The sequence below is a fragment of the Neofelis nebulosa genome, chromosome 2, assembly GCF_028018385.1.
Source record: "Neofelis nebulosa isolate mNeoNeb1 chromosome 2, mNeoNeb1.pri, whole genome shotgun sequence".
Lineage (NCBI taxonomy): Eukaryota > Metazoa > Chordata > Mammalia > Carnivora > Felidae > Neofelis > Neofelis nebulosa.
Window position 1 is genome coordinate 180,707,344 of NC_080783.1, and position 12,278 is coordinate 180,719,621.

A 12,278-nucleotide genomic window follows, 5' to 3' on the forward strand; every position below is an offset into this window, starting at 1 on the left:
ACACTGTTCCCAATAAGGCCTTTTTTAAGGCCTTTCAGGGAAGACAAAGTCCTGCAGATGTTCCTTTTCCAGGCAGGCTCTGTTACCCAGACAGCACAGTTGTCTTCATCTGACCCTAGATGGAAGCAAGCCAAGATGTGATGTTTTCCCCCAGCAAAGGCACAGAAAAAAGGACTGTGAGGTCTTGGAGACAATGCAGCAGGAATCACAGAGTCTACTGTACAGACTAGCCCATCATTCAATCTGGCAGTAATGAGTCAGAAATCTACGATTTGCATTAACTAGGCAATTTAAGAAGACTCCCCTCAGGTTTCTGGGAAGGAAATCCCACCAATGAATGACCTCTGAGTGTTCTGAAATCCAGACTTTAGGTCTTCTTCTGATAATAGGATTTTAGGAAGGGACATGACATACAAGATGTGAAACAAGTTTACAAAGACAGAACCAGTCAAACCGTCAATTCCTAGTAAGTTATAGTTCAAGACAAAAAGAAAAGTATTTCAGCGAAGCACAAGAGCACTGAAGCAGGAAAACAAAATACCTACAAAATCTCAGCAGTAATTCTGTGCTTCTTGCCCCCATAGAAAGGCTTAGTGTGGAAGACGATATTTGCACTATAGCCAGTTTTGGAACAATTGATATTGCATTCTCCGCCTAGTTCCACCCAGGGCACTGTGAGGATAGACCTGCAAAACCAAAAGTGCACATAAGGCTGACAGTTTAGAGGAAAAAAAGGAGGAGTGTAGCTTAAGGAACAGCAGGGTCTGCTGCCAGCTGGTCAGAGGAAATGGGCATAGCTCTACTTGCCTTCCATAACCATTTGGGAATGTGAGAATGTAATGTTCGTCATAATCTAGACATGAGACACAGCCTGTGGAGAGAAGGGATAGAATCTCTGATGAGTAGTGTCAACTGGCCATAAAGATTTTGTTGTCTGGTTGATAGATACTCCAGAATACTCCACTCAATTTAGGGAAAATCAATCTCCCACCCCTGCTCTCATCCCCAGTACGCATATTTATATGCAAATGATGAGATCCAGTCTGGCTTTCTGGTGCCATTTCCCCTCACTAGACAAGGGTCCAGCACATATTTGAATAAAATTCTATTAACAGTGCAGTCCACCCTAAGCCCACAGACTTACCCTGCCCTATGTTGTGCACCCCAATTGACATCCCAAGGAATTTTGATTTGGTCCAGATATGAGCATTGAATTGTATCTTCTTGTTATAACACTCAGCATAAAAAGCTGAAACTGAATAGAAATTATTTGCAATTAGTGCACTACATAGCTATAGTCACCTCTCCAACACAACTTGGAGAAAGAACAAGCTCCACTGGGAAAATCCTTGTATCCCTCAAAGAACAGCCTCAAATGAGACCAGAAGGTATCTAACTGCCTTTTCTACCCTGTTTCTCCCAATGCAAGCACCATTCACGGCCATATAAGAAGGAACTTTCCTGAATGATGACGCTGTAGCAATCCTGGAAGCTTAAAACTCTTCTGGTCAGTAAGCATGTTCTTGCCACAGCCCCAACCTGGGACCATCCAGTATTTCCAGTGTTAACACTGTGTTGAACAATTAAGACATTAAGGATGTGCATTCTCTCCACTATGTCAGGAATATACTGCGCAGAAACTACATCTCATTTTATAAACTGTCAAAATTGCTGAAGTCTCTATAACATAGCTTGTTATGTGTAAGAGGACTTTAGAAGCACCAACAAGTTAGTTTCCTAAATCCCTGCTTTCTATACACAGTTTATCAGTGAATAGAATCTTTGGCATTTATACAAGGAACAGACAGGAGAAACTAATCCCCATAAGGTTACAAAGATACAGGCAGCCATAAAACTGGTATCTCAGCTGAGTGAGGTAAAGCTGAGTGACCTCAGCTATGAAGCTTCTCATGACCCTTTAGACAGAACAGTTCGACAGTGGATGGTACAGAAGAGCCCTGTAACTTACTGGGTGGATGATGGGAAACCTGCTCAGCCACGAATGTCACACAGTTTTTGGAAACCCAGGGAACTGGTCCTTCTGAAACTAGCTCCTGTAAGCAAATACAACATTTTCTTTTGATGTGGAAACAAATGACACTGTGGACAGTCTAACAATTGGAGTCTCTGCCTCCCAAGGTGGTTAACTGTTCTCTCCTCCACACACCCCAAGCACCTTATACACACTTTTATTATGGCACTTAACTTCACTACTGGAATTACGGCTTTGTGTCAGTCTGCCTTGACTAGGTCTCCCTGAGACATCCTTGAAGGCAAGCATCATGTGCCTAACTCAGGGGCAGCATAGCACAGACAGCGGTCACTTATCAATGTCTGCCAAATGAGTAAGAACAGACAAATTACAATGCCTGTCTTCGGTAAGGACTACATGTAACAAATCACATGGAAAGGGAAAAATACGGAGATTTACGTTTACTCAGGCTATTATGTATCAGGCACTGTGGGCTAGGGCCTTTTTTACATTTGCTTGAGTATTCCTTGTTGGTCATCTTCCTCAAACCAACCTCTAGATGTTGGGACCCTGGGGACTCAGGTCTGGGTTACTCTTCTCTATGCTGTCTTCCTAGATCATTTCACCTCATTCCAGCGCTTTAAATGTCATCTAAATATACTAAAATCTCTAAAAGACCCATTTTTCCCCTTAGACTCTTCCTTAGACTCCAGATTCTTAAAATTCTAACTCCCTGATAATTCCACATACATGTGTAACTCATACTTTTTATTTCAAATTCAAGTTCTTGATTCTTCCTCCCCAAATATAATTTTTTTCCTTTTTTGTAAATGGCATCAACCAACTGCTGAAGCCCACATGCAGGGTTCATCTCTGTCCCCTTTCTTTTACTTCTCCAGTCCACCTATCAGTGTTACCTCCACAATACAGCTTAAATCAACTGTGTCTCTCCTGGAATAATGCCAAAAATTCCTCGGTGGTCTCTTTCCTTCTATTTTTGCCCCTATCCAATTTATTTTTAACAAAATCATTACAGCGATCTTTTCAAAATAAAAATACAATCCTGATAAGCCATAAAATTACCATTATGGCCCACAAGGCCTTCCATGACCTGATCTGTGAATCGCATTTCCTGCCACTTCTTCCCTGCTCACTGTATCTAGAGTATGTTGCCCCAACAGCACTGTTCTGTGAGTGCTGAGCATCTTCTGATTTCTGCCTTCACCATTGTTATCTGCCCCCAAATAAAATGAAATCTTGAATCAGTCTGCAACTTAAGATTATTAAAAATGTCAGTGTAGAACTCACTGCGTTCTCTTCAGTATCATTTGGTAATGTCCAGTGACACTGAAAGATTTCGCCCAAAATGGGGTTGTATGGCTTTTTGGCAACCGATCCTTTCCTTCCTGCATGAAAGGCTGAGAGGTACCATTTCACAACCTGAACCATTCGATCTCTGGCATCCTTCTGGTCACTAATGCTGCAAGGGAGAAAGACAAAATGTAATGTCCTGCTTTCTAGTAACAGAAAAGCTGATGCAGCACTCCTCAGCATGGTCCACCCTAAGCTAGGCTGAGAGGACCCAAGACAAAGAGTTACTTCTAAGTTTCTTTTTAAAACTGAGGTATAATATACGTGATTAGACACACTAGTCTTAAGTGTCTGGTTTGATGAATTTGATAAATGGATATAGCTGACCTTTGAATGACATGGGTTTAAACTGTTTGGGTCTCCTTACACGTGGATTTTTTTCGATAAATACAGTAAAGTACTGTAAATGTGTTTTCCCTTATGACTGTAACAATGTTTTCTTTGCTTTAGCTTTCTTTATTGTAAGAATACAATACATAATACATGTTATGTACAAAAATATGTGGTAATACTGTTTATGTTATGAGCAAGGCTTCTGGTCAGCACCAGGCTATTAGTTAAGTTTTGGGGGGAGTCAAAAGTACACACAGATTTTTGACTGTGTGGGGGATAAGCAACCCAAATCCCCATGTTATCTAAGGGCCAAGTAAATACCAATGTCAACCAGTGTGCCCAACCATCATGAAACCTCAAAGTGATTTATATCTGGCTTCAGTAAACCACAGTCCAAGGCCAAAGAATGTAGTCAGAGAAGATGGATTAGAACATCCTACCATAAAGAAAAATTTCCTGCTACCACTGAAAAACAATGTGAACTCATCTCCTTGTAAATCAATGCCAACTTCAGAATACTTTCCCCTTTGTACATATATCTAATATTGCAATATTTAAAAAATGAGTCGGTCTGTAATCTGGACACTAGAGTGTAAGCTCCTCAAGGGCAGACATTGTGACTTTTTCTTTCTCCAGCTCATAACAAAGTCCTGGCAAATAAGAGGTGCTTTAAAATGGTTTGCTGAACTCAATTAACTGAATTTCATCAGGATATAGTATAAACAGTGATTACCAATCCCTGGATCAAATAAGCTCATAGCCTTGGCTCTATAAACACTGGCTCTCAAGATTTTTTAGCATCTAACTTGGTTGCCTAACAACATCACCACCATATAACCTAAGCAAACAGGTATCTAATAAAACAAAGTATTTAATGGCTTTCCCCAGAAATGTCTGAAAGGTAAAAAGGATAAAAGGAATCCACCTATCCTATACAAACACAAAGCTACCAAGTAACAGCTTAAAAATTGGAAACTACAGTGTTCAGGCAAATACCTCACGAACAGGTCCGGATGTGCAAAAAAGTCTGCATACATTTCTAATAGAGATCTTCTTTCAAGAATGAATGTTGGAAGAACTACCTGAAAAACATACACATTTGACCCTTGAGGATCAAATTCCACTACAGATAAACAGACTACTGTATTGATTAAAAAAATTTTTTAACCCCAAACCAAAAAAATCTCATTCCAATCATGGTAATAACCCACCACGTACTGCCCAGCATGCTTCTGATACCTACTTTCCAAACTATTCTGATTCAGAAATGCTCATTAACCTGCCCGGCAGATGGGAAATGAAGAACAGATTTTCAACGTTCAGACGTCACTTCCTCTGTGCAACCTCCCTATTGCTCCCAAATCAGTATAACGATGACAAACTTTCAGCACCAACTCTCTGATGCTTTCTACCTGCTGGGGCACTACATATACTTTATGTTATTAAACTGTACAACAATCCTGTTATGAAAAAACTATTACCCCTATTTTACAGTCAAGAAAAATGAAACTCAAAGAGAGTAAGAAATTTTCACATTGCTCTGTACTGCTGTGGAATTCAAAACTGAGTCTGACATTGAGGGCTCTGTGCACTTTCTAATAATGCTGCTTCTCTGTTATTGTTAAGGAAATGGATATACTTACAAACCTGTCTCCTCAAATAAATGATCTGCTAGAATGCAAGGACCACACTTACACTTGCATTCATGGCTACTATTACACAGTAAGAAATCTTTAAATGAGCATTAAAGGAATAAACAAAGAAGAGAATAAGGATGGGAATCAATGAACTCTTTCTACCAGGAACTGAGCCCATGAAGAAACGCTGAGGGTCTGGGAATATGGCAGAGGAGAAAGTAAATAGGAAACTGGAATATGGGAAGAAGGAATGAGGAATATTAGGAACTACCAATTAAAAAGAGAAGAATTTAATTAGGGAATGGAAGAACAGTTTTTGATATGTCTATCAAATTACAGTATTCATTATAGAGCACCACAGTAAGCAAAAATTCCCTTAAATTTAGTAATTACTGCATGTGAACTACATTCAAGGTTCTGTGTTAAAATCCTGTAGAAAAGGCAAAGGTAAGTTTGAGAGAATAATATCATACAAGAGATGTTCAAAGTGTCCTGGAAGTTTAGGAGAAGGAAAGATCATGTTCTGTTAGGCAACCAGAATGAGGGCAGAGCTGAGAAATGACTCACTGAGGTAGCACTACAGAAAAGCCTTAGAAAAGAATAAGACTGTAACAGAGGAGAAAACAGAAAAACAAGACATGGTCATGGGCGGGGGTGGGGGCGGGGTAAGGGGGAAGACATGGAGACAGGAAATAGTGTGTGACAGGGATGGACCAGTGGACCAGTGTGGTTGGGTATATTAAGAATACGAGAATGATGGAACACAGTTTAGAAACAACACTATGGCTCTAACATTTAGAATCTTTGTTATCAGACTCCAGAGTTTACATTTTAAAGTTTGAGAGAGCGAGAGCAAATCCCAGGCAGGTACCTCACTGTCAGCACAAAACCTGACGAAGGGCTTGAACTCAGGAACTGTGAATCATGACCTGAGCTGAAGTTGGGACACTTAACCGACAAAGCCACCCAGATGCCCCAAGAGTTTACAGTTAAGTAAACATTCTCCTATGTATGTTTCTTTCCCATATATGCTCATAATCTAAAGATGGTTAGACTGGTAGGTAAGCTTATGTACTGACTTCGTACAACCAACTTCCTACCACTCTTGAAAAACAAATTACAAACTGCTAAGTAAGAATGCTAAAGAACAAAACAGGGGTAAATGCTTTTAATATATAAATAACTCTGACAAACCAACAAGAAAAAGATTACTACTGCTCAGAGAAAAATGGACAAAAGTACTGAACAGGTAATTCAAAAAGAAGAAATGGCCAAAACCCAATTTACATGTAATAAAAAAAAAAAAAAAAAGATTTTTTTCTCCCTACTTAAATTTTCTTGATAACTCTCACTCAACAGTTCTTCTTCAATGTTTTTAGCAATATACTGATACATGCCATTATGTCCAGTCACTGGAACAGGGCTAGGTTGTCTTAGACCTGGGTTCAAGTACTTATTTTGCCACCCCTTAGGTGTGAGAAGGCCCTGGAAAATTAACTCAACTTCCGTAAGTTTGTGTACAAGGAGGATAATTACATGCCCTGCTTCTACCTTAGAACTGTTTGGAAGATCAAGTGAGGTAAATGGGATGTGACTTTGTAGTATTTCTGAACACTACAAAGTACTTAGGAAAGAACTCTTTTTTAGAAAGTATCTGAAGTGAGAAGATACATTTAAAAATAGAATGAGAAAAATTTAAGGCATTACTGTAATATTTTGGAATGCATAAAGGCATCAAGATTTCAGAATCTGTTGGCAATCACAGCCATTTGTTTGTGCCAATAACTAAAATAACTCATTATTAACATACTTGGTAAAAAATTAACAATTATTATCACATCTTTGATAATATAACAAGCTTATAGTAACTATGGACCAAATGTAGATTAACTGGCAGAGGAAATTATGTGACGCAAGTATTACAAACTTGATTGTGGCAGACACTTTTGGTTGCCTATGCACATCCCTGCTTCATCCTTAGTAAGAGAATTCTGATTCAGCTCAAGATTCATGAGAATCTAGATTCATGAGAGTCACAGGGTCCTCCCAGATCTCAAGGGGTGAATGTGGATTAATCTGTACCTATCATTTAACCTCCCTTGCTAGGTACTGGTTTAGGTGTGGGCACAAGCATCACTCTGGCCAGTAAGATTCAGTTCGAAGTCTGAGGGGCCACTACAGAAGAATGCCCTTCCCTAATAACAATAACAAATCCAGGAAAAGCAATTATTTTTCTGGATCTTGACATTATTTGCCTAAGGATGTGATGACTGGAAGTGGGACAGCCATTTTGCAATTACAAAGAGACAAGCCTGAGTGTGAAAGTCAACATGCTAAGGATGGAGGAACAGAAGGAACCTAGGTTCTTTCTCAGACACAACTGACTGAATTAATCCCAGAACTATGCTTGTAGCCTTCTCATTATATGAGATAATAAATCTCATATTGTTCAAGATATCTTCTGGTTAGTCATCCATTACTGAAGACCAAAACAGACCAAGGTGGAAAATACAGAAAAGAAATATTTAGATGTCAACATCTAAAATTACACTATAACTTGCAAATTTGAAGTGACAATTCTGTCCCAGCAACTATGCAATCTAATGATCACCAAAAAAGTTCTGGGACAAACTTCTGCAAATATTCTCTTACCTGAAAATATTCTCATACCTGGCAAATATGCTGATTTCCACAAATTAATGCTATCCTTGTGTTTCTGTTCTCATTTAGATTTAAGGTAAAAGGTTTTATTATGGACACTTACTTGGAAAGTATTAAGGATTAGTTTTTTCCTCAATAACCCTCTAAATCCAAAACCAAAATGAAGCTGACTGCTGATGAAGACTATATATAGCCCTGGAGCTGATTTGGTCTTAACAAAAGTGAGAGTCCTAAATTTTATTAACTTTCTAAAGCCAGGTAAAATAATAATCTAACCAATATGAAAACTACTAGAGCTCAAGTCTTTAGGACAAAAGGCAGTAGTAGAAAGACTGCAGATTTTGAAGTCACAGACCAGATTAGAATCTTAGTTCTGCCACTTAATAGGACTCAGCCAAACTACTCAGCCTCTGTGGGTTTTAGTTTCCTCATCTATAAAATGTTAACAGTAACACCTTTGCAAAGCTGTGATGAGAATGAAGTGCAAGAATAAGGTTTCCAGGGTCACCTGGGTGCCTCAGTTGGTTAAGTGTCCGACTCTTGGTTTTGGCTCAGGTCATGATCTCACGGTTAGTGAGTTTGAGCTCCACGTTGGGCTCCACGCTGGCAGTGCAGAGCTTCTTTGGGATTCTGTCCCTCCCTCTCTCTCTGCCCATTCCCTACTCATGCGCTCTCTCCCTCAAAATAAACAAACATTTAGGGGCGCCTGGGTGGCGCAGTCGGTTAAGCGTCCGACTTCAGCCAGGTCACGATCTCACGGTCCGTGAGTTCGAGCCCCGCGTCAGGCTCTGGGCTGATGGCTCAGAGCCTGGAGCCTGTTTCTAATTCTGTGTCTCCCTCTCTCTCTGTCCCTCCCCCGTTCATGCTCTGTCTCTCTCTGTCCCAAAAAAATAAAATAAACGTTGAAAAAAAAATTAAAAAAAAAAAAAAAATAAACAAACATTTAAAAAAAAATGTTTAAAAAAAAAAAAAAAGAATATGGCTTCCAGCACAGTGGCAGGGATATACAAAAGGCACCCACATGCTAGTCTCCTAAATCAACAGGGCATTTCTGTTTAGAGCAGCAAGTTTAAATTCAAATTAAAATGCAGACCATAGTAAGTGTATGGTTCAATATGTCATACAATTTCCCATTTACTACCTGTTCCAATCCTTAACAACAACCCTGTGAAGTGGCCACTGTATGTTCATCTTGCACGAGAAATGTAAAGATCACAGAGGAGGGGACCTATGCAAACACATGGTTTTGTAATAGCAGAGGCAGGATGTAAACAAGGGTCCTCTAACCCCAATTTCAGAACTCTGCTCATTTGATTCTGTGCACACCCCACTACTTTAGGTTTTATCCAAATTACTCATCAAGCCCAACACTATTCCTTGTTTGCCCCCAGTAAAAACCAAATTTTAATTCATACAATTCACATATACTATCTCTATGAATTCTAGCTTTACATATTTTATCCATTTATAAAACTTCTCAGTTTACTCATCTATGGAGATATTAAACCACAAAAGTATAAACAGAAGTTATGTAGTTATGCTACATTTGCAGGCATACTCGCTGTACAATCACGAGAATCCATGCATACACATTAAGACTTCTAGCAAACGCCAAATTTGATTCTTACCTTAGTAAGATCCATTCCAAGCCTAACCTGTGACAAGAGATGCATGATAACGCTCTTGTGCTCTTCCACGGACCCTGCCTCCCCTTCATCATCTCTATCATCATGTGAATCAAAGAGGTCTAAAACAAAACAGATCTGCTTAGACCAGTGTTAAACTGGGCCAATCTGTGATGCTACCAGTGTTACAAATCTTTCTTTCAAACAGTTTTAAGAAAAAGTTAAATCCTCCAAGGCTACTTACCAGCATCACTTGTTCCATTGGACATGGAAGAATTAAGTGACTCTGTGGTATCAGGGCGCTTGAGACTATTTCCTGAGCTGCTGTGTGTCAAGACTGAGGCAGATCCAGAAGAACTAAAAAAACAGTAATCACATTCATAAGCTTTTAAGAAAGCAATTTAGAATCATAGTAAGACATTAACCTATAAAGCTACCTAAAACCAATAGAGGCAGATAGGTGACAAATAAGCTAGACTTACAGTTAGCTGGTCATACACACACACACTTTCCAACTCTTTCTCTGTCACCCTCATGACTGTAAAGTGTGATGACTAGGTTTCTTATCTTGTACTTTTTGCATAGTGTGTGGTCAACCAAGCCATGCTGAAAAGTCATCAAAAATTAGTAAGATTTTTGCCTCTGCATCTAAGTTTAAAACTAGAGTTCATTTTCTTATCGTGTTACTTTGCATAAAGTTACCTACAATTCTCTGCAACAATTTTCAGAACCTCAAAACTTGCAAGTGTATTACTTAGTCTCAGAAAGATGCTTTGTCTATATTTTTGAGATCCTTTGATAAAAGCCTACGCTAGTACATAACACTCTTCCCAGTCCCTTAAAAACTGTATTTGAAATTAAAAAATAAAAAAGCATATTATTTTTTACAAGTAAATTTATGGTAACTGGAATTATGAGCTGGTTAACAGGGTCTAAGGAAAGCTTCCTCTATTATACTGTTATACCTGTGATTACAACTTACCCAGGATTAGTTGTATATTAATAAAATAATCAGGGCCTACAGCTTACTTATTAAATATAAAAAGAAAACCAAAATTTTTACACTGCAGATACTATTTATAAAATAGTACACACATAATCAGTCTTGTTACACATTTATGGGTGCAAAACATATTATATATTCTAATTTAAACACAGTTTGCCGTAATTACTTACCTTCAATTTTTTTTTAATTTAATAATAAGCTTTCTAGTTTTCAGAAGCAGTTCTTCACAGCAAAACTGAGCAGAAAGTACAGAATTCCAATGTGCCCCTTTGCCCACACATGCACAACCTCCCTCCCATACTACCAACATCCCACACCAGAGTGATACACTTGGAACAACTTATAAACCTACATTGGCACATCATTCTCTGACTCAAAATCCACCGTTTACATTAGGGTTCACTCCTGGTGATGTACTTTCTATGAATTTTGACAAATGGATGATGATAAGTATTCATCACTGTAGTGCTATAGAGAATAGTTTCACTACCCTAAAAATCCTATGTACTCTGCCTATATTAGAACATTAGAATATTAGAACAATCTAATATTAGAGTATTAGAACAATGTATATTCTAATTTAGACATAGTTTGTCCTGGTTACTTACCTCCTTTTGATCTACTTTTCAAAAATCCTTAGGTAACTAAATATTGCTTCTTTGATAATTTAGTAGTATACATCACAAGGTACTGTAACTAATGTCTACCTCACCAGTTTTGAGAGCCAATGGAAAATATGAGTAAAAGACCTAGGTAAGAGAAATCAAATTATCATTAAATAAAGGAGCTGCATGAAAATTATCTTCAAAATGTTTTGTGGCTCTTTGATACATCGTTAAAATAGAGTCAATCTTTTAAATCAATTGATCAAAAAACCCCCGAATTCTTTAAAACCCGTACTTTATTTTAGGTGCAATTCCAAAGGTCAGATTTATGCTGGGCTTTTCTTTCTTACTCAGGTTAGAAACCATGTCTGGGCCAAATGAAATGCTCAATAAAGCTCAAAATTTTTTAAATGGTATAAATTCTCATTTATCCATTTCATAATTTACTTCAATCAGGACAAAGAATTTAAAGAATACAATTAAAAAATAACAGCAATATTGACAAAAATCATATGCATACAGGAAACATTTATCTGCAACAGGCTAACTTGTATAAATATCTAATGATAATATCATAAACTAAAGCAAATAATGTAAAGTACTGAATTGCATTATAGTAACAGAATCCAAAGTCTTCCTGAGTACCTAGGCACCTGCCAAATGCTGTGTTTATCTCCATAACAATCGAACCTCCATAACAATCCTACAAAGTAGACAGGATTATTCTCATCATGCATGGATGCTGAGCCCAGAGGTTCAGTGACTGACCTGACAGGGTCACACAGCTGGTAAGCAGTGGAGCCGTTTCAAATGCATATCTGGCTCCTAGCACCAGTTCTTTCCAACATGCACTTTAATCTAGTTTATAACTGTGTACAACCATACTGCTCGATAACAGAGTTCACACAGGAACTATCATTACTACAGTTCTTCAGAAAGTGAACAGTGAGAAGACTTTAGCTTTTAAGTTCTCTTCCTTCAGAGAGAGACAGAAAAACTGTTTAGACCTGAGTTAGAAAACAAATAGTAGTAGCTGATGACCAGGAGGTGTCACACACTCAATGCCTA

General features: G+C 38.3%; 1 protein-coding gene across 10 annotated transcripts in view; it reads right to left on the reverse strand.

Moving 5' to 3' along the window:
* OSBPL9 (oxysterol binding protein like 9) overlaps positions 1-12,278 on the reverse strand; it is a 195,920-nt gene that overhangs the window by 5,699 nt on the left and 177,943 nt on the right. For all 10 annotated transcript variants that reach the window (XM_058696078.1, XM_058696075.1, XM_058696057.1 and 7 more), the window contains 8 exons: positions 9,844-9,956; positions 9,603-9,721; positions 4,673-4,758; positions 3,281-3,452; positions 1,970-2,054; positions 1,145-1,255; positions 808-871; positions 546-686 (listed from right to left, as the gene is read on the reverse strand). In XM_058696078.1, coding sequence (XP_058552061.1) covers positions 546-686; positions 808-871; positions 1,145-1,255; positions 1,970-2,054; positions 3,281-3,452; positions 4,673-4,758; positions 9,603-9,721; positions 9,844-9,956 — 891 coding nt within the window. The remainder of the gene's footprint in view (positions 1-545; positions 687-807; positions 872-1,144; positions 1,256-1,969; positions 2,055-3,280; positions 3,453-4,672; positions 4,759-9,602; positions 9,722-9,843; positions 9,957-12,278) is intronic.